Raw genomic sequence first — 23,265 nt, forward strand, 5'->3', positions numbered from 1 at the left:
TGTGCCCTATAACGTCCCCTAAACGCAACGTCCTGGTGTGTAACTAGCCTAAAGGTTGTTATGTTGTTGTGCATCTTTTAGAGCAGAGAGCAAGTTCTGAGTTCAGGTCTACTTTAAGTTTTTACTGCTTCATTGTCTCTACCCAATGACATATTCATTGAAGTATGCCGGAGATAAAATCTATGAACTATTGTCTCTTTCTATCTCTTTTCTGCTCCCAGAACTTCCAGAAGCCATTTTCTGCATCAGGAGTGAGGGTTAAGGTCCGTACACACGCCGGACTTTAGGCAACGACGGGTCCGTCGTTGCCTCCCGCTGGGTGGGCGTGCCAGCGACAGTCCGGCGTGTGTACGCCCGGCGGATCGCTCAGAAACAGCCGTATCAGTCTGACGACAGAGCGTACACACGCCGGACTGTCGCTGGCACGCCCACCCAGCGGGAGGCAACGACGGACCCGTCGTTGCCTAAAGTCCGGCGTGTGTACGGACCTTTACACTATAGTTCGAAAGGTTCCGACTGGACAGAAACTGTCACTTGCTAACCAGATGTTTAACTTTTAACACCGCATAATTCTTGTGTGCTTGACACTAAACATACACTTCAATTAACAACACTGGACAATTCTGTTATGTTTCAAAATTTAAGTGTATTTCAAATTCCATATAAACACACCTGAAACCCACACAGACTATCCTAATCTATTGCACTCGCCCCCCATATCCAATATAGCAAATATGACACAATGGAATGAGCAAATCCCTCATTCAGCGCTTATTTTCGGAATTTCATAAATATTGCACTGTCCCTTTAAGAGGTTTATCTGATATCTTCTTTGCATAGCCATTCAATGCTTGTGCTATAATTCACCCAATGTCGACTTTCCTTCAGTCAAAATTTTGCTGGGATAAATAATTTATAGTGATAAAGTTAAAAAAAAGCGTCCATAAAAATAAACATTAATTTGTTTGGCCACACTAAAGGGAGTAAGCGGTTACTCTTTCAAAGCCCATGCATATGTCCTTATAGCCACACACTGATTTGGTTAGTTCTTACCGACCTACGTAGTTTTCAGAAACGAGGAAAGCTCGTGGGCGTCCCTATTTACTCAAACAGAGTCCTCCAGCTCCCCGTTTTCAAAAAAGGCTCGGTCTCTGTGGCAGCTTGGCTGTCTCTCTGCCACGATACACGCTATTCCAGTTGTTGCGCAGTTTCGCCGGCTTGAAACTCCGCTCTCCTGGGCTTCTCCGCCAACTCCTACGGTGGCCTGTACGGTCCAATATTAGCCAGCGCGTTTACACGAGTTTTTTCAATAGACAATAATTCGGGCTTCAAGCGCCCTCTAGTGGGCTTAAATAGGCTTAGGCCATGCATATTCATATCTTTTCGCTCATTGACACCATCTTATGGATTTTTATGGAATTGCTCGTTCCTTTTATTGATGTTTAAACACTATACTCTCCTGCACCATCTTGTGGATGTTTTTTATATTGAAAATTATGCAAGAACTCATTCCTAATGTTATATACCCTTCTCAAGATGTTCATTATGCCATATGCTATTTTATCACTCCATACTCCTACAATGAGCCTATAGCCTACAATTTACTAATTAGCCGTTTTTATTCACATTATTACACATATCTTGACTATCATGCTGTACCAAGAGGGGCCGCGGGAGATGCCCCCCACCCAAAGGATGAGGAAAAGGTCCCCCCATGGGGAAAGGCTCCGCCCTTAAAAAAATAACTCTTTATTGCCCCACCAGATTATACCAAATTTTTTTCCACCTACAAGAAAAGGTAATTGGACTTAAGAAAGAGGGGAAGAGATCAATTCATTAGCATTTATTACAAAAATACCCCTAAATTGAAGTCGGCATTAATTCCATGTGGTATGATTGTATTACACTTATAGATCCACATACACTCCTTTTGAAGTAGGATCCTATCAAAATCTCCCCTTCTTGGGCTAATTTTCAAATTATAGATCCCTCTAAATTTGAGGCCTCTTGTATTCCCTCCTTGACATTCATTGAAATGTACAACTACTGCACTTTCCACTTTTTTTATTTTTAATATTGTTTAAATGTTCACCTATTTGTGTACCTAAATCTCTTCACGTCTTTCCAATATATATCTTGCCACACGGGCAGATTATTTGATATATCACTTTAGTGGTAGCACAGGTTATACAGTCTCTGATCTTAAATTCCTTGCTACCAGAGCTATCAAAGAAAGAATCTCCCTCAATTACATATCTACAATGTGAACAGTTCAAACATTTAAACGTGCCTTTATGTCTTATATTAGATTTCTTTGGTTTTGCAAACTCACTACACACCAACATGTCTTTTAAGTTGCTACTGCATTTAGCTGTCACATGGGGTGTCTCGCCTACGATAGAGGCTATTTCTTTGTCTAATGTCAACACCCCCAATTTATTTCTAAGATTCTCTGTTTTTATGGACGCTGTGTGGTGAGGTGAAAGGATGACATATTTTCCGATAATTGATAGTAGTGTGGATCTGCATATAACAGCAGAACAAAAAATCCACAAAATGAAGCAATAAATCTGGATAAATTATTCAGAGAATATCAGAAAAATTAAATCGGGTATATTTGTTGGGGATCAAACGGACTGGGACAAGGGGAATATTTTTAATTGAACCCCTAAAGACAATAAAAATAAATCTAAATACGGTAAAAATAGAAAGAACAGGAAAAGTAAAAAAGTAAGATGGGGTGAAAACCAATGATCCCCATATCTAGTCACTAGCCTGGTCACATCCGGCTTTTTGGTCCTTTCTCTGTCCTTTTATCCCAATAAAGTTTGACGTCCAGCTTTCAAACCCCTTATATACGCTTTTGCTAATTAATCTAGAGGAGTAACCCTTTTCTTTTAGCCTTTTTCTTAAATTTGATTCTTCTTTATATAATTCAATAGTGGCACAATTTCGCCTTATTCTTAAAAATTCCACTATGGGTACTGCTCTAATCTGGCATCCCATGTGATGGCTTTCTGCATGTAACAAGGTGTTTCCTGCACTTTCTTTCCTGTAACTGCGTGACGGTAAACGATTATCCTCTCTGAACAACTTCAAATCCCAAAAAGTTATTTGCTTTTCATCACAATTCCATGTGACATAAATATTTCTTTGATTTTGCTTTAACCGTTCCACAAATTTCCTCAGACTTTCCCTATTTCATTTCCAGACCATTAATATATCGTCGATGAAGCGCAGCCAGAGGGTGACACCCTCCTCGAACCCACGCATGCCAAACACCTCTTCCACCTCCCACATACTGAGGTGCAGGCATGCGTAGGCCTGAGCATGCCGCCCCCATGGCCACGCCCCTCAACTGTTGATAATATTCTCCATTAAATTAAAAAAAAATTCTAGTCAAAACTAGCTTCATTAAATCCTGTATAAACACTTTGTGTTCTTCCTCTTCTTCTCCCTAATATTTCTCTAAAAAATAACTCAATGCCTCCAGGCCTACTGCATGAGGGATGGAGGTAAACAGCGATTCAACGTCCAAAGAGACCAGTAAACAGTCTTCTGGTAAAATTACATTTTCTATCTTTTGTAATACCTCCATGGTATCACGAACATATGAAGGTAGAAGGATTACTATTGGTTTCAGTTTTTCATCAATAAATTGTGCTACTCTTTCCAAATGGCCACCATTTGCCAACACTATGGGTCTTCCTGGAGGATTACGTACATTTTTATGAGTTTTAGAAAGTACTAAAATGTCGGTATATTGTAGTCTTTCACCTCCATATACCTACATTCTCTCTCTAATAGGATTCCTTCCCCCAAACTCCATGATCATTTTCTATTAATTTCCTCAACCAGATCTTTAAAGGGATTTCCCCAAATTTTCCTATAACCATTTGTATCCGATAGTAATCTCTCAACTTCCTTGACATTCAGTACATTTCCTTTGGCATCAATACTACATTCCCTCCTTTGTCACTATTTTTGATTATTATCTCACTCAAAGATTGTAATTCTCTCAAAGAAGATAACTGACCTTTTGATAAATTGTACATATTTTTACCTCTCCAATTTAGTTTTTGTAAATCCTTTTTCATTCCAAAAATATTGCTGTAGACCTGTTTGTTGACAAGGGTGACATATATTTAGATTTGGGTTTTAACTGTGTATACATCTGTTTCACCTCAATTTCCATCTCTTCCTCAAATTCTAGATCATCAACATCATATATCTTCGAAATTCCCATTTCCTCCTGATCTTGCATACAAGAGGCGCTAAGTTGACCGAAGCTGTTCGCAAGTGTTCCATTGCTCCTATTTATAGCCTGATGAAGTGGGTTGTACCCGCGAAACGCGTTGCAAAATATTGGAGTATATTAATAAAACGTTATTTTTTGTCAAAAACCCGACAATTTCTTGTGTCTGCACCAGGGAGGTAAGTCCACCTTTTGCCTCCCTGCCTTTTAAACATTTTATCCTGTTTTATACTTCTGGCGCCTCTGTAATATTGCTTACATTGCATACTTGTTGTTCCTAATTCCTCTCCTTCTGTAACATCACGTTTTAGATGCATTTTTTTTCAGGAGAACTCGCCTCAAGTACAAGTAAATGTCCTTAAAGACTTCAAATTTGTCGCCATGTGTCGTTGGACAAAATGTCAAGCCTCTGCTTAACACACAATAATGGTCATCAGATAATGGGAATACCATAAGATTTATGACACTAAGATCATCTCTTAAAATCAACAAACACTATGCTGCCGCTCTGGGTATACAAAATATTAAACCAACTTTATTCTTGTCAAATATCAATTCCAAAGCGTACAAAAAGCATCACAACTGCCCTAAAAACACTTAAAACTAGTGCGGAGCGCTCCTAACAACCACCAAATGCACCCAACCACATTCATCCCATACACTCTGGTACCGGTACCACGTATATCAGTTGTCTTCAGAGTGTGGAGACAGGTAATTGCTGCCTTTGGAGTGTTGCAAACAGACCTCAAGCCGGCCCTGCGCTGGCATAAACAAACATTCAGTGGCACAGACCACTGTAATGACAGACACGCCGTCTCCTGTGTCTTACCACCCGACCACCTGGCGGTTTAAGGACCGGGGCTTGAGGTGTTGTGCTCCAGTGCTGAGAGGGCCCTTGAGACCCTGCGTGGCGACCTGTTACAAAAGGGGGGGTGGGGAGAAAGGCACGAGAAAGAGATATGCGGGAGAGGGAGACCTGTCCCAAATTTATTTCCCCCTTTAGTTCTAATTGGTCACGAATACGGGAGGTCCTAGTCAAGCATTGGCCAATTTTACAGGTGGACCCAACAGTGGGCCCCTTGGTGGGACACAGACCGCAGATGGTGGCCCAGCGGGCACCTAATCTGCGGGGCCACTTAGTCCATTCTGATATCTTGCCACAAGGGACCTGGATGAGGGAGTTCATAGGCAAGGGTATGTACAAATGTGGTGGATGCTCGGTGTGTGAGTTTGTGGAAACAGGAAAAACATTCCAAGCCCCACATAAAAACAAACAATGGGATATCCGCAGCTTCATAAATTGCAATACCGAGTGGACAGTATACATTATCCGATGTCCCTGTCCCCTACTCTGTCGGTATGACGGCTCGAAAATTAAAGAAGAGGATTATCGAACATTTGAGCAACATAAACTGTGGTAAGAAACCGAATGGGGAATATAGGAGTGCTGTTGCGGAACATTTTTGTGAAATCCATAGAGGAGAGACATCTGGTTTCAGATTTATGGGCATATATAAACTCCAGGGATATAGAAGAGGTAAAGACAGGGAGAAGATGCTGCTGCAACATGAATGCAGATGGATCTACCTCCTGGACTCGCTGACCCCGAACGGATTAAACCAAGAGTTGTGCTATGCTCCATTTTTGTAAATAAGTACACAATTGGTATGCACTATGAAAAATGCCTTTCTAACATATGTTTTACTGCAATTTGGCCTCATGAACTAAAGGAGAAATATGGAGGAACTGGAAATGTAATCCTCAGTGAGATGCAATACAGTTGCCTTATGATGTGTATATAGGTGGGAGAATAAACAGAAATGCACTAACCGATGAGTCAGGATCAAGTTGCCATGGAGACCGGCCTGTTGACGGAAACTACAGGCTTGAATGTGGATGTCTCCACAACTACACCTCCATGACGTACAAACGTACGCATAAAGCGTCCCTCTGCCCACCACGCCAGGCATCCTGACGAAGCTCGCAGTGGGCGGGCGCAATGCATCGGTGGGCGGGGCTACACCCCGTGCGGTTTGAGTGCTCCACTGGCCGCCCGCGCGACATTGTAACCAGTGTTACTGCTCCAGCTCCCCTAACAGTGATGTGCGGTGGGGAGAGCTGTGGAGCACACAGAGAGCACCTCCTCTGACTAAATCTGGAGAATTGGGAGGCGGATGAGCAGCATGTCTGGCTGCCTGTAGCGGGATCTCGGAGCAACAATCCAGTGATGTGGTGAGAGGGGATACAGCACCCTGTGGGAAAGACTGCCGGTGACTGGAGGACACACGCCAGGTGGTCGGGTGGTAAGACACAGGAGACGGCGTGTCTGTCATTACAGCGGTCTGTGCCACTGAATGTCTGTTTATGCCAGCGCAGGGCCGGCTTGAGGTCTGTTTGCAACACTCCAAGGCAGCAATTACCTGTCTCCACACTCTGAAGACAACTGATATACGTGGTACCGGTACCAGAGTGTATGGGATGAATGTGGTTGGGTGCATTTGGTGGTTAGGAGCGCTCCGCACTAGTTTTAAGTGTTTTTAGGGCAGTTGTGATGCTTTTTGTACGTTTTGGAATTGATATTTGACAAGAATAAAGGTGGTTTAATATTTTGTATACCCAGAGCGGCAGCATAGTGTTTGTTGATTTTTAGCTACGTGTGTTTACTATGAGCAGATGCTGACATTGCTTTCAGCAATGATTAGTATAGGGTGCAGTCACTGGTGAGTGAGAAAAACGGGTCCCCCTTTTTTTTTTTTTAACTTATATCATCTCTTCCCACTAGGTCTTCTGATTTTCTAATGCCTGTAACTGAGCCCTTGTCATTACCCCATTTACACGTTGCTGATCTGGAATTGCCTCCAAAAAAGGCACATTCTTCACAATTGCCTGTTCTTCTCCTTCATTTGCCTCAATAGCCAGCTGTACTGCATTAGTGATTGTCTCTTGCTCAGAAGACATATCGCTATCGCTATTATAATCTGAAGAACTATAGGTGTTTTCACCCCATCTTACTTTTTTACTTTTCCTGTTCTTTCTATTTGTACCGTATTTAGATTTATTTTTATTGTCTTTAGGGGTTCAATTAAAAATATTCCCCTTGTCCCAGTCCGTTAATTAATTTTTCTGATATTCTCTGAATAATTTATCCAGATTTATTGCTTCATTTTGTGGATTTTTTTGTTCTGCTGTTATATGCAGATCCACACTACTATCAATTATCAGAAAATATGCCATCCTTTCACCTCACCACACAGCGTCCATAAAAACAGAGAATCTTAGAAAAAAATTGGGGGGTGTTGACATTAGACAAAGAAATAGCCTCTATAGTAGGCGAGACACCCCATGTGACAGCTAAATGCAGTAGCAACTTAAAAGACATGTTGGTGTGTAGCGAGTTTGCAAAACCAAAGAAATCTAATATAAGACATAAAGGCACGTTTAAATGTTTGAACTGTTCACATTGTAGATATGTAATTGAGGGAGATTCTTTCTTTGATAGCTCTGGTAGCAAGGAATTTAAGATCAAAGTCTATATAACCTGTGCTACCACTAAAGTGATATATCAAATAATCTGCCCGTGTGGCAAGTTATATATTGGAAAGACGGGAAGAGATTTAGGTACACAAATAGGTGAACATTTAAACAATATTAAAAATAAAAAAAGTGGAAAGTGCAGTAGCTGTACATTTCAATGAATGTCAATGAGGGAATACAAGAGGCCTCAAATTTAAAGGGGTCTATAATTTGAAAATCAGCCCAAGCAGGGGAGATTTTGATAGGATCCTACTTCAAAAGGAGTGTATGTGGATCTATAAGTGTAATACAATGATATCACATGGAATTAATGCCGACTTCAATTTAGGGGTATTTTTGTAATAAATGCTAATGAATTGATCTCTTCCCCTCTTTAAGTCCAATTACCTTTTCTTGTAGGTGGAAAAAATTTGGTATAATCTGGTGGGGCAATAAAGAGTTATTTTTTTAAGGGCGGAGCCTTTCCCCTTGGGGGGACCTGTTCCCCATCCTTTGGGTGGGCGGTGTCTCCAGGGCCCCCTCTCGGTACAGCATGATAGTCAAGATATGTGTGATAAAATGAATAAAAATGGCTAATTAGTAAATTGTAGGCTATAGGCTCATTATATGAGTATGGAGTGCTAAATTAGCATATGGCATAATGAACATCTTGAGAAGGGTATATAAAATTAGGAATGAGTTCTTGCATAATTTTCAATATACAAAACATCCACAAGATGGTGCAGGAGAGTATAGTGTTTAAAAATCAATAAAAGGAACAAGCAATTCCATAAAAATCCACAAGATAATGTCAATGAGCGAAAAGATATGAATATGGCAGTATTTTGGCAGTATAATATGCATGACCTAAGCCTATTTAAGCCTACTAGAGGGCCCTTGAAGCCAGAATTATGGTCTATGCCTTGAAAAAACTTGTGTATACGATGAAACGCGCTGGCTAATATTGGACCGCACAGGCCACCGTAGGAGTTGGCGGAGAAGCCCAGGAGAGCGGCGTTTCAAGCCGGCGAAATTGCGCAACAACTGGAATAGCGTGTATTGTGGCAGAGGGACAGCCAAGCAGCCACAGAGACCGAGCCTTTTTTGCAACGGGGAGCTGGAGGACTCTGTTTGAGTAAGTGGGGACGCCCCCGAGCTTTCCTCGTTTCTGAAAACTACGTAGGTCGGTAAGAACTAACCAAATCAGTGTGTGGCTATAAGGACATATGCATGGGCTTTGAAAGAGTAACTGCTTACTCCCTTTAGTGTGGCCAAACAAATTAATGTTTGTTTTTAAGGCCGCTTTTTTGAACTTTATCACCATAAATTATTTTTTCCAGCAAAATTTTAACTGAAGGAGAGTGAACATTGAGTAAATTATAGCATAAGCACTGAATGGCTATGCAAAGGAGATATCAGATAAACCTCTTAAAGGGACAGTGCAATATTTATGAAATTCCGAAAATCAGCGCTGAATAAGGGATTTGCTCATTCCATTGTGTCATATTTGCTATACGGGGTATAAGGGGGCCAGTGCAATAGATTAGGATAGTCTGTGTTGCAAAGTTTTTATTGAGATTTTAAACAAGGAAATTGAGACAACAATAGGGAAAAGACCATACATGGCTTATGCAACATGAATCCCAGGGTGGCAGTGTATAACAAAGCAATATATCCGTGGTAAAACAGTTAACAAGAGCACAAGAACCTGGCTTTAAAAAGTAGGTCACCTAGGGTACCTGAAACCAAGGGGGAGAGGGACATACTGGACAGGGGATAACATGTAAGGGGTCCCTCGGGCCAAGCCTAGTACAGGTTATGGGAGGGAAGGGGGAAAGCGTCTGTGGAAGAGTTAATGTACCTCAGAGGATTAGACCCGCTATCTGGAGTATGCTGTGGTAAAGGGAGAGTGTACGGACCGACCTGGTTGGGGGGGGGGGGGGAGGTTGGAGGGGAGGCTAAGAAAGATTTAGCTCTGAGCAGTGAGCAAAAACCTCTGCTTTTCCAGGATCTTGTAGCATGGGGAGGGAGGGGGGTGGAAAGTTGATAGAAGAGGGAAGGAGCTGAAATCGGTGAGAGAGGGTAGTAGAGAAAGAGACAAAAGAGAAGGGGCCCATCTCATAGTCTAGTGATTAGTGTATCCTCCATGTTTGGATGCTCGAGCTGGATCCAAGGGTCCCATGTTTTCTCAAAGGTTTTATGGGAATCGCGAAGTAGCCATAGCAACGAAACGTGAGTTGCCGTAGCAACGAAACGTTGGGCGGAGTTACGGCGTGACGTCACGCGTGTTTGCCGGTTGGACGCGGCTGGAGTTTACACGCTGCTGCTTTTTAATTTTTAATATTTACATCGGCGGTTCGTCAATTCCACTTTAGTGGGTGAGTTTGCCATTGGCAGGGAGCGTGATGTATGTCAGCTTCATACAAGGCTGCCTTAGCATTCCCCACATGCTCGTATAGAGGTAAATTGTAATGTGACTTACGCTGATTTTTATGGACTATGCTTAAAGCCATATATGGGATATATTTTTAATAAAGTTCTAAAAGACTTTTACGCAATGAGGAGCCTGTCTTTGTCATATTAACAGCATCATACTTTTGGGACAACTACTGAGTGGAGGGAGACCTGCCGGAGAGGCTGTGGGGTGGCCTATACCCCAGATGCGAAACTTGGCCCTGACGGTCATCAGATCCGGTGAGTTCACACCTGATGGGGGGATCCCTCAACCTAATTGTGGTGATAGCTACATTAAAGACTCCTTGCATTAACATCTGCTGAAGCGCTGACTGCCTTTATATGAAGATATTTTTCAATGTATACACACATTTACAGGAGCGCTCCACATAATAGAAAGCCTAAGGGCTTTTGATGTGTTTGTGTTAATGAACTGCTGTTTATTCACTTACTTATAGTGAATTTAATTGGAGAACATTTCCCATAGGAAAACGTAACACTTGTTGATTGAGCGCAACGTTTTTAGTGTATTTGGATTTGTATTAATCGCGAAGTATACTTGTGAGTTTTTCGTTGACCATGTAGGAGTTCATTCTAGCTTTAACTTCCTCGAAATTAACTGAAGGTTTCTTCCAACTGTTTGCTATAGTCATTGTGGCCGCTGAAAATACTAAAGAAGCTAGTTTGTTTTGTCGGGTAGTTAATGAATCTACTTTTGCATGAAGCAAGGCCTGCCATGGATTTTTGGGAATAGGCTTATGGAATAAAGCGAACAGCAATTTAAAGACACGGTTCCAACTTCTGATAAGGCGGGGGCAGGACCACCAAGTGTGCAGCATATCTCCTATTATTCTGCATCCCCTAAAGCAAAAGGGGTTAGCTGAGGGGAAGACCTTGGCTATTCTGGCTGGGACCAAGAACCACCTGGTCAATACTTTGTATGCTGATTTTACCGTGTGTAGGTTGTTAGAGCAACTAGAGACTCTCCCCCAAATATCTAACCAGTCCTCTCTGTCTTTGGTTTCTGCTAAGTCAGATTCCCATCTGGAAACGTAAGTATGTTGGATAGGTTGCTGAGGGCGAGTTAGAAAGGCATAGATGGAAGAGATTAGGCCTCCGGAGTTAGGGCGGCGGAGGCAGATGTTCTCGTAGGGAGTAAGATTCTGCGAAAGATCTCTATCCTTAACGAGTGTAGCAATCCAATGTCATATTGGCAGAAAGCGGAAAAATTCCGCTTTAGGGATCTGGAATTTTTTCCCGGAGTTCAGGCCAGGAGTAAACGCCTCTGGGGGTGAGGAGATAAACCACATGAGTAAAACTGTGTTCTGACCACCAAGAGAAAGAGGTTGGGCAATTTAGGCCAGGGCGAAACAAGGGATTCCCAGTAAGAGGTGATGGCGGGAGATGGGGTGGTTGTAGGTTAGATGAATACCGTACAGAGTCCCAAATCTGGAGGCTATGTTTCAGGGGAGGGCTCATTGTGGGGGTTCTTGACTTTGAAGGGAGCCAAAGTAGAGTGCTGGGGAGGAGAGGTGCACAGTCGGGATCTCCAAAAAGGACCATACAGGTGTGTCCGGAGTCTGAAAGAGCCGGGTTAATTGGCTGTTAGTAGCATTGTCGACTTACGCACTTGGGGGCCTTTACGGCCCCAGATAAAAGACATGATTCCACTTTGGAATATATGTAGGTAATGATCGGGCACTTTAAAGGAATACTTAAGTGAAAAACAAATGATCTTTACCCACCCGGGGCATCCCTCAGCCCCCTTAAGCTGTATGGTGCCCTCGCAGCACCGCTCCGATCGTCCTGTCCCCGCCGGCGGCTACTTCCGGGTTCGGCGGCAGCCGGCGACAGGCCGGGAACGCGGGTGATTCTCTGCGTTCCCAGCCGCTATATCACCCTCTATGCTGCTATAGCGTGTATGTGTATATATATATATATATATATGTATATGTATGTATGTATGTATGTGTATATATATATATATATATATATATATATATATATATATATATATATATATATACACGCGCTATTGCAGCATAGAGGGTGATATAGCGGCTGGGAACGCAGAGAATCACCCTCGTTCCCAGCCTGTCGGCGGCTGTCGCCGAACCCGGAAGTAGCCGCCAGCGGGGACAGGACGATCGGAGCGGGGCTGCGAGGGCACCATACAGCTTCAGGGGACTGAGAGATGCCCCGAGTGGGTAAAGATCTTTTTTTTTTTCACTTAAGTATTCCTTTAACTGGGAGGGTTCGAAAGTAGTATAGGAGTTTGGGTAGGTATGTCATTTTAATTGAGTTGATTTTACCTAGCCAGGATAAAGGGATGGTAGACCATTTGTTAAAGCTGAAAGGGATTTTAAAAGTGGGGGATAGTTGGCTGAGAAGAGGAAAGAATATGAGGGTGTTAATGTGATGCCCAGATACTCTGTGTGGGTTTCAGGTGTGTTTATACGGAATTTGAAATACACTTAAATTTTGAAACATAACAGGATTGTCCAGTGTTGTTATTTGATGTATGATTACTGTGCTATGCATAGACAGGTAGTAGGTTTAATAACTGAACATACACTTGTCTATCTCATCATGTCACATGTTACCTCGGTTTTTCTTTAAGGTTTTCTGGTTATCATGTTTTAGTTTATATGAGATTAAAAGATAAACTCTTACCATTTGATATGAAACCTGGAATATATAAAGCACGGTTCTTTGGTGCCACCAGGCGAACTTTACTTTTGTTCCCTTCGACGCGTACTTTTAAACCATATCTTCCATTTACTGAAAACTGCATGAAGTACCTTGAGTAGATTCCATCATTTTTGATAATGTCTGGACCTGAAAAAATAACATAGTTTTGCTTTTTAATTGTGCAGCACTGTACTGGTTTTCATGACAACTACATTTTGCAAAGCGCGCTGCGGCGAAAAAATGGGCATGGTCATGAAGGCATGTGGGTGGGGCTACTTGTAATGTAGTTATACCAGCTAATGTAGTTACATAAAAAAAATGAAGTAAATGCACGTAATGACAGACAGTGTTTACCCAGTAAATGCACATAATGAGAGACAGCATTTCACCAGTAAATGCAAGTAATAAGAGACAGCGTTTCACCAGCAAATGCACATAAGAGACAGCGTTTCACCATTAAATGCACATAATGACAGACAGCCTTTCACTAGTAAATGCATGTAATGAGAGACAGCGTTTCACCAGTAAATGCACATAATGACAGACAGCGTTTCCCCAGTAAATGCATGTAATGAGAGACAATGTTTCACCAGTAAATGCACATAATGCAAGACAGCATTTCACCAGTAAATGCACGTAATGACAGACATCCTTTCACCAGTAAATGCATGTAATGAGAGACAGCGTTTCACCAGTTAATGCACATAATGACAGACAGCCTTTTACCAGTAAATGCACATACTGATGCACGTACGCCAGTATATGTAGCCAGGCGTATAGCTGTCCCCAATATATGTAGCCAGGTGTATAGGTGTCTCCAGTATATGTAGCCAGGTGTATAGCTGTCCCCAGTATATGAGCCAGGTATATAGATGTCCCCAGTATATGTAGCCAGGTATATAGATGTCCCCAGTATATGTAGCCAGGTATATAGATGTCCCCAGTATATGTAGCCAGGTATATACATGTCCCCAGTATATGTAGCCAGGTCTATAGGTGTCCCCAGTATATGTAGTCAGGTGTATAGATGTCCCTAGTATATTTAGCCAGGTGTATAGCTGTCCACAGTATATGTAGCCAGGGGTATATGTGTCCCCAGTATAGGTAGCCAGGCGTATAGCTGTCCCCAGTATATGTAGCCAGGTGTATAGATGTCCCCAGTATATGTAGCCAGGTCTATAGGTGTCCCCAGTATATGTAGTCAGGTGTACAGCTGTCCCCTATATATGTAGTCCGGTGTACAGCTGTCCCCAGTATATGTAGCCAGGTGTATAGCGGTCCCCAGTATATGTAGCCAGGGGTATGTGTCCCCCCCAGTATAGGTAGCCAGGCGTATAGCTGTCCCCAGTATAGGTAGCCAGGTGTATAGGTGTCCCCAGTATATGTAACCAGGACTTGCCGTGTCCCGAATCCCAGTGTAGCCAAGTGTATAGATGTCCCCAGGTGGTGTGGCAGCGGAGAGAAGAGGGAGCGATGGGCACAGCGGTGGAGAAGGGGGGGACATCCCCCCTCTTCCCTCACCTGGGGCTCTCGCTTTCCCCTCCAGATATGAGCGGCTGGCGGTGGCAGAACACTTCCTCTCTTCCCAGCGCAGGAGAGAAGAGATCTGTGCGCCACTACTCTGGTCTAGTCTAGACCAGAGTAGTGGCACACAGATCTCTCTCCTACGCTGAGAAGAGAGGAAGTGTTCTGCCGCCGCTGTCAGCTGCTCATATCTGGAGGGGGAGCGAGAGAGGGGGAGCCCCAGGTGAGGGAAGGGGGGAGAAATCCCCACTTCCCCACTGCTGTGCCCATCGCTCCATCTTCTCTCTCCGCTGCCACCTCACCTGCTTGAGGGGGCACAACATTTATTTGAGGGGTCCCTGCCCCCTCTTGCCCCTGCGTAGAGCTGGCTCTGCCTGAAACTGTTCCGATCCGAATGCTCAACCCTATCTGCCAGATAACAAGTCCCATACAGGCACAGAGATCTCCATACACAGTCTTCTTTACTATATTAGTGAAAATGTGCAAAAAAAAAAAACCCAGCTTCCTTTAACTTTTGTAATAGCTTGATTGAGAAGTAAATGAGAAAAAAAGGGGAGCCCAATCTGGTGCAGGATCATTGAGCAAGAGATGCTACAGATAATACACAAAATGGAGTGATACTCAAAAGTGTTGGTTGCAAGCCAGGCAACCACTTATTGAGACGTGGGGAAGTACCAGTTAGGCAGGGGCATAGCAATAGGGGTTGCAGAGGTTGCGACCGCATTGGGGCCCTTGAGCCAGAGGGGCCCCGAAGGGCCTTCCCTCAACTACAGTATTAGCTCTCTATTAGGCCTGTGCTCATAAGAATTACTTCTATAGATACTTTGAATAGTGGTAATCATTAACAAACTGTTTCCCATTCCCTTCTTGCACCTCTGACGCTGTAGTTGCCATTGGCAGGTTTTGGTGCGCCGTATCAATTGTTATGTGTAGAGTGCTTGGGGGCCCCATTGTAAAATTGTATCGGAGCCCACAGCTCTTTAGCTACACCACTGTGGTTAGGGTGACTGTATGTTTTTAATATCACGAGTATTGAGCTCCATGTTTTATGTTTTAAGGCACTGTTTACAGACCTGATGAAGTGGCTGTAACCCGTGAAATGCGCTGTGAAATTTTGTGCAGAATAGAAGTCTGCATCTTATGTTCAGTGAATCATTGAAGTTAAGCCCTTAACTTCTCTTTTGTTGATTTTAATCATTTTATACTTTTTGGGTGACTCTCATGTTCTGCTTTGTCTGCAATAGTAGGTTAACCACCCTGGTGGTATTGACGAGCTCAGCTCGTCCAGGAAAAACTTGCTGAAAGCGGTATTGACGAGCTGAGCTCGTCAATACTGCCAGGGAGATTTCTTGTTTCTCTGCCCCGCCGGCTGCACTTTTCCCTCATCAGAGGGATTCCCCAGGATGGCTGGATGCCTGTCGGCACGCTGTGGGTAGCGATCTGTGCTACCCACAGCGTGCAGGACTAGCATCCAGCCACCCTGGGGAATCCCTGTGCAGCCATCGGAGCAGAGAATGTGCTCAGCAGCGTGCGGGATTCCCCTTCTGTGCTGCGGGTGGCTGGTGCGGGGATCCCCTATGTGGGGGGGGAGGGTGTCCCCTGCTGTGCTGCGGGTGGCTGGTGCGGGGATGCCCTCTGTGGGGGGGGGGGTCCCCTGCTGTGCTGCGGGTGGCTGGTGCGAGGATCCCCTCTGTGCGGGGGGGGGGGGGGGGCCCATTCTGTGCTGGCTGGTAGTGGCCGGTACGGGGACACCCCCTTCTGTGGTGGGGGGGAGGTGGGTGTTCCCATCTATGAGAGCTGTGGGTGGCCTCTCCCTCTCTGTCCCCCGTGCCCCCCTCACCCCCGATCCTGTGTCTCCCCCCCCCCCCCCCCGATCCCGTGTCTCCCCCCTGTCAGTCAGAAGCCCTGCTTTACTCACCTGAGGGCTTTCTCCTGCGCTGGCCGAGATGGACACCCTCCATCTCCATCGCCGAAGTCCCGGTCTCTGTAATTACAGTGACGTCACCAAGCCGCGTACAGTAATTACAGAGAACACAAGACTTCGTGATGGAGGAGGAAGTGCGCCGCTTCCGCCGCAGGAGCAAGCCCTCAGGTGAGTAGATCAGGGCTTCTGACAGGGGGGAGACACGGGATTGGGGGGGGGGCATGGGGGATCGGAAGGGATGGGGGGAAGAGGAGGGAGAGGCCACCCACAGCCCTCATAGATGGGGACACCCACCTCCCCCCCACCACAGAAGGGGGTGTCCCCGACCGACCATGACTAGCCCCCATAGAAGGGGATACCCCCTCCCCCACACACACAGAAGGGCCACCCAGCCACCTGCATGCACAGTATGGGGATCCCCCCCCCCCCCACAGAGAGGATCCCCACCAGTTACTACCAGCCAGCACAGGAGGGGAGCCCCCCCACAGAAGGGACACCCTGCCAGAGTCAGGGGGCATCGGGGTCAATGGGCGGGGGGCGCAGAGGCACCCGCAAACCTGGCTCCCTATACATATGACTCCCTACACATATGACTCCCTACACCTGGCTGCACATCTGTCTCCTATACACCTGGCTGCACATCTGTCTCCTATACACCTGGCTGCACATCTGTCTTCTATACACCTGGCAAACATCTTGCTCCCTATATAAAACATCTGGCTAAACTATTCCTGGCTAATACATCTGGCTAACTATACCTGGCTATACATCTGGCTAACTACACCTGGCTGCACATCTGGCTAACTATACCTGGCTATACATCTGGCTAACTATACCTGGCTATACATCTGGCTAACTATACCTGGCTATACATCTGGCTAACTATACCTGGCTATACATCTGGCTATACATCTGGGTCTTATACTCACCATTGGCATGCTGATCCCTCGTCGCGTACCTCTGATAGCTTCCCCAGTGCCTTCTTCCATGTCCCTTGGCGGATTTTGCTTCTCCCTTGGAGATCACATGTCCCCCGTCGATCGGCGTTGATGGAACCAGTGTCACACAGCATCATCAAAATCTCGCAGCAAACACTTTTTTTTTTAATTTAATTCAATACAATAACCTGTATTGAATTCAATATAAAAAAAAAAGATTGCAAAAAAAAAAAATTGGTTGAAAATTATGGGAAATTAATTGAACCACTTTTTGCACGGAAATCCTGGGGAAATAGAACGCCAGGGTGGCTACAAGTGTCCCGACTGATAGGGCGGTTGCAGTTGTTCAGCTTTTCTTAGATGAAATGGGAGTTGAGAACAAACCTTTGAATTCATTTGTTATTGAGTTGTTGCATTTCATTTTAACTCGTATTTTTTTTGTGTTCAGGGGTTCCCACAACCTCCAGGTGCAGGGGGGTGGTTATTGGCACTAAATGTGCACCCTTATATACCAACCCAGGGCCGGACTTGTACTCTTTACCGCCCACTGTCACCAGCCGCCCACCTTCAGTATAGGTAGCGAGACGACCCCTCCCTCCAGTATAGGTAGCCATATGTCCCCTACTCCCTTCCCTCTAGTATAGGTAGCCTGATGACCCCCCCCCCGTATAGGTAGCCATATGACCCCTCCTCCCTTTCCCTCCAGTATAGGTAGCCAGATGACTTCCTTAATCCCTCCTTTCCCCCCCCCCCGCCCTTTCAGTATAGGTAGCCAGCTCGCCTTCACACCGCGGCAGCCATCAGCTCATCTCCAGTGCAGAAGCTTCCTCTTTCTTCCCGTCTCCAATACTGCCTAAGTCCATAGCCCATGGCCACAATGCAAATGAGCACAGGGAGCAAGATGGCTGGTGCACAGGTGGCTAGCAGCAGAATAACGCGGTCAGGCGCTCGCCTGATCTCCCTGCATTGCAGCATTTGCAAGCTTGCAAATGCTGCACAGTGTTCTCCCCAGGCTCTTTTAGCCGGGTGCTGCACCCGGCTAGTTTTGGTGAGCACCCGGCTGTCATCAGCTCACTTCCTCCTATACTATAAGCAGAGATGCGCACAGAAGCACTCGCCCTGCATTCTCTCATCCTGCCCCACCCGGCTAATTTTTCATGCCACCCAGCTACTATTTCATGCCACCTGGATGGAAAAAAAAGTTTCGGGGAGAATACTGCTGCACCAGTTTAGCCTGCTGCTTTGGTGCCCTTGCTCCTGTGGTGCCCTAGGCCATGACCTAGGTGGCCTTGGCCTAAATCCGGCCCTGTACCAACCTGTACCTAGAGGGGTGGGAGAGATACCTGTTTGCTGATGAGATAATACATACATTTATTTAATCTCTACTCACCTGGCATAGATTTTTAGATTGTTTTCTTTCTTTGGGCTAGTACTCTGGAGGAATTCAATTATTGTATCCTATCCTTGAACAAAAAACTCCTATAATCTTCAGTGTCAATGGAGGTAATTGACTTCCATGACTTAAAAATCAAGAAGGAATCAGATGGAAGCGGCCTCTAATCCTATTCTTCATGCTGACTATGCACATCCAACTTTCTTAAAAGACATATATACCGTTAGGCCAACACCTAAGATTATGACAAGATGATAGTAACTTTGAAACTAGATGTTGTCATTTCTGAAGAAACCACAGGATGTTGGCTTGGAAACGCCAGAGGTGTCATGCTCAGTCCCCCCTGGTGCATAGAGAGTACACAAAGTCGGCAGAACCTGGTTTAAAACTGGGAAATTTAAAGCAAATCAAATTTTACCATTGAAATCATTTAAAACAACCTTATTGGCTATTTTTAGCTCCACCCACTTTTAAAAATTTGCATCCCAGTCACCCAGTGACCAAACGAACCAAGTTTGAACACTCTGACATTAACAATGACAGCAATTTAAATATTCTCATTGAATAGCATTAGGTAAAATTTGATTGGCTGTCTTAAGCTCCACCCAGTTTTATGAATTTTAACCCCAGTTACCCAGAGCTAAATTAGAAATTGGAAGAGCAGGCATGTATTATATGCAGTCCTTATGCCCACCGCTACCCCTGATGTTGTCCGTTGCCTCCTTTGTCACCTAAATCACAGCTGCAGCTCAGGGCACCTGAGTCAGGTGGTAGGCACAATTACGTCATTGTGCCGTTGTGCGCACATGGCCGTGGATGCCTGAGTACTACCGCCCGACCCGGGTGACCAGGACTGAGCTTTCCGTGAGCTGCGGTGATTTAGGTGACAAAGGAGGGGGACGGACAACAAAGGGGTGCAGTGGGCATGAGGACTGCATCTAATACATGCCTGCTCCCCCGGTTTTTAATAACTTTCAGCTCTGGTATCCTTTAAAGCCAGGGAATTGTTTAATAGGCATGTTGGTAGAGGATATAGAAAAAAAATTCCTAAAGAGAGCTTATAAACACGCAAATTTAAGTAACAGGACTGAAAAATACAATTACAAGAGGTTCCTAATCATGCATGATTAATTGCCCAGGATACTGAGGGTCATAAAAAAAATTGTCATTGGCATTTCCTAAAAGTGATCCACATCTCAGTTTATTTATTAAAGATAAACGAGAGATTACATTTAGAAAAGCCAGATCTCAATGTTTTTACTGCAAATTTGGGGTGGTTATTATAAGGGAAAAACTACCAGAGATCTAAAACCAAAGAATTTACAAGCATACTTATCACAATTGCAAAGGACATTGAAATGCTACAGTGGCTATACACTAGCTTGAGAAACATAAGGGGTGCCTTAGAAACTTCAGATGTATAGTTTTTAGTTACACGCTACAGCTGCTCTTAATGATTGTAGGTCTTTTAGGAAAACTCTAGGAAGATGCTATAAAGCATATCACACACAGTATATGAGAAATTCCTCCTCTATAATGGCAGCCGGATGTAAGCACAGATGTAAAACAGCAAGTTGGGGTTTGAGTCAATATATTCAGCTGAAAGCATGTAAAGTCCTTGATATTTCATTCCAAAAAGGCCGTAGAACAGAACACTGAGACATTATATAGGAGGGTTCTATGCTGAGAACAACATGAAAGTTCTGAAGAAGGCTAATTTGCGAGACGTAAACCATCATCTTAAAAATATTTTATGATGAGTTTCTGGTGGGAAATGCAGTGTAAGTAATTAGAGGGGTAATTAGAGGGGTTTAGTGAATATGCCCCTTTGTAGCCTTTAACCTGAGGCTTAAATACTTTAAATGTAATGTTGTTTTACAACTGTAGTCTTCCAGATCCATTACTGCTGCAGTTGAGTGCTTTGGGCCTCAAAGAACTTCATTTTAGACATTACAGGGCTCCTAGTGGATGGTGCGTCTGTATTAGGATATGTGTCTCTAGAAAATCTCTGGGCAGGGAGAGGATTTGCACTGGAGCCTTGTTTGCAGTTCAGAGCCATGCTCCAGAGTCGAGAAGACTGCCTGAGGAACACATGTGGAGAAAGAGTCCATGCCATCTTGAAGAGCTGCAAACACATTCTGGTCATTGTGGCTTGGAGGCATTTTTACCTTTTTGTGGCATTGCCAGTCTACAAAGTGTCTGTCATAGTAGATATGCTCTGTGAATAATTTAAGCAGTACAACATGCTGCCCTGATGACATTGGGTGACAGAGTACAGAGTCCTCTTCTCAGTGAACATGCCCCCCAAAACTTTTGTTTTAAGCAAGAAACTCTGTCCCTTGGGTGATTAACCTAGTTTTATAGGGGAGTGAAACCTCACTTGTCTGGAAACCATCAAATAAGGAGCCTCCATGGTTTCTAAAAATAGAATTTAAATAATTTTAAACATTTAAAAAAAATACCTGCTCCATTATCCAGAAGTTCTAATGTCACCACAGCACCGCTCACTGGCTCAATGATAGCTGTGACCTTTGCTCCCACAACAGGAATCAGTCCCTGACTCACGGAGGCATAGATCACCATTGGATTTGGGTACTGGCTTGTATCTTGGTTCATGTGAGCATTTACAATAATTGGAGGAATATTTTCATCTATAGCTTTGGAATTCACCACTATGCCTACAGCTTCAACAGTTGACTTAGCATTACACAGATTGTAAACCCAAGGTCCTTGCTGGAAAAAATGAAAAGTTAAATAAACAACTTGCATAGTATGTTCGTATTATTATTATTATTATTATTGATTTATTAAAGAGAACCCGAGGTGGGGATCTTAGAGTTAAATCTATACACAGAGGCTGGGTCTGGCTATAGTGCCCAGCCTCTGTTGCTAGTTGAATATTCCCTAAATCCCCCCTGCGCTCTGCACGAGCCCATAAATTACAGCCGCGCTGTCGGGCTCTGTTTACCATTCTAGTGTCACTCACGCCGCCCCCCCCCTCCTCCTGCAGAGCGCCGGTCCCCGCCTGCGTCCCTTCCCTCTAATCAGCGGCGAGGGAAGGGACGTGGGCGGGGATCGGCGCTCTGCAGGAGGCGGGGGAGCGCCGTGAGTGGCACTAGAATGGTAAACAGAGCCCGCTGCGACACGCTCAGTGTCGCCAGTGCGGCTGTAATTTATGGGCTCGTGCAGAGCGCAGGGGGGATTTAGGGAATATTCAACTAGCAACAGAGGCTGGGCACTATAGCCAGACCCAGCCTCTGTGTATAGATTTAACTCTAAGATCCCCACCTCGGGTTCTCTTTAAGCACCCACATATTTCATTGCCCATATTTTGTTCAAAACATTGCAAAACATTATGTAATATTTTAAACACTAAACTAACTAACTAAACTAACTGAACTAAACAGTTTATTGCAGCAATTTGCAGAATACATTCAACAATTCACATCACTCACTGGGACAGATTTAGTTAAAAATGTTAAATATTATATTATTAATATTAAAAAAAGTATATCTCTAGCTAGAAGCCAAAATCTTACAAAACAGCATTTTGACCCATTCCAGTCTGGCTTCAGGAAACATCACAGCACTGAAAGTGCCCTCATCCAAATCTGCAACCACCTGCTCATGACAAGATGCAGAGGAGAGGGCTCCATCCTGATACTGCTAGACCATTCTGCAGCCTTTGATGGATGTGTGACAACTGGCTGAGACCAAATGTAGATAAAACTTAAGTCCTTCTGATCGGAGGGAAGCGCATGACAACAAGATAAATTAACTTGCAGTCTTCACCCCTGGAAATAGGAGGCACAGATCTACACAGCTCTGAGCACGTGCATAGCATGGGAGTTCTAATTGATGGGGATTTAAACTTCAGAACTCACAACTCTGCTGTGGGGAAATCATCCTATTTTCACCAGAAGAACATCGCAAAAATCAAGCACCTCGACCCCCCAGAAGATCTGCCAACCTCAGTTCATGCCTTCATTACATCCCGAAAGGACTACTGTAATGTTCTCTACATCGGCCTTCTAAAAAAGACTTGTACTGCCTACAGCTGATACAGAATACTGCTGCCAGACTGTTAACCAACCCCGTCATTGCCACATAACACCAGACCTGCACTCCTTTCACTGGCTACCTATAAAATGAAGGGTCCTATTCAGGATCGGCCTACTGACATTTAAATCACTCCATAATCTGGGCCCAGGACACATGAAAGAAATGTTACAGCTGCATAGCAAGCCCTGCAATCTCAGATCCACAGGTTCTAATATTCTTGTCATACCCAGAGTCAAACTGAAAACTTTTTGTCCCAGAGCATTCCGTCATGTTGCTCCTACATTATGGAACTCCTTACCTCAGCAGATCAGGACAGTTCCATCTCTGGACATGTTTAAATCCAGATCGAAAACCCACCTGCTCAGTTTGGCATTTGCAGAAATATAATTTTTGTTGTGTGAATACTTCATCCTACTACCAACTACTGAATCTGAGAAAGCCTATTAGCGCTTTGAGTCCTATGAGAGAAAAGCGCTATAGAAATGTTATTTTTGTTAGAACCACAGAAAGG

The 23,265-nt window shown here is 44.3% G+C and overlaps 2 protein-coding genes across 11 annotated transcripts in view; one reads left to right on the plus strand and one right to left on the minus strand.

Moving 5' to 3' along the window:
• LOC137521088 (leukocyte tyrosine kinase receptor-like) overlaps window positions 1-23,265 on the plus strand; it is a 176,198-nt gene that overhangs the window by 57,150 nt on the left and 95,783 nt on the right. For 5 of the 9 annotated variants that reach the window (XR_011022029.1, XR_011022030.1, XR_011022027.1 and 2 more), the window contains 2 exons: window positions 4,214-4,434; window positions 10,356-10,462. Coding sequence is in view for 4 of the 9 variants with exons in the window: in XM_068239872.1 (XP_068095973.1) it covers window positions 10,356-10,462; window positions 22,268-22,323 (163 nt within the window). In the remaining 5 variants the exon portion in view is untranslated. Of the gene's footprint in view, window positions 1-4,213; window positions 4,435-10,355; window positions 10,463-22,267; window positions 22,336-23,265 lie in introns of those variants that run through there. The other 4 variants (XM_068239872.1, XM_068239871.1, XM_068239874.1 and 1 more) reach the window with 2 other exon arrangements.
• The window catches only part of LOC137521086 (calcium-activated chloride channel regulator 4A-like), a 153,527-nt gene that overhangs the window by 20,291 nt on the left and 109,971 nt on the right, over window positions 1-23,265 (minus strand). For both annotated transcript variants that reach the window (XM_068239867.1, XM_068239866.1), the window contains 2 exons: window positions 21,155-21,425; window positions 12,896-13,060 (listed from right to left, as the gene is read on the minus strand). In XM_068239867.1, coding sequence (XP_068095968.1) covers window positions 12,896-13,060; window positions 21,155-21,425 — 436 coding nt within the window. The remainder of the gene's footprint in view (window positions 1-12,895; window positions 13,061-21,154; window positions 21,426-23,265) is intronic.

Source organism: Hyperolius riggenbachi, chromosome 6 (genome assembly GCF_040937935.1).
Source record: "Hyperolius riggenbachi isolate aHypRig1 chromosome 6, aHypRig1.pri, whole genome shotgun sequence".
Classification (NCBI taxonomy): Eukaryota; Metazoa; Chordata; class Amphibia; order Anura; family Hyperoliidae; genus Hyperolius; species Hyperolius riggenbachi.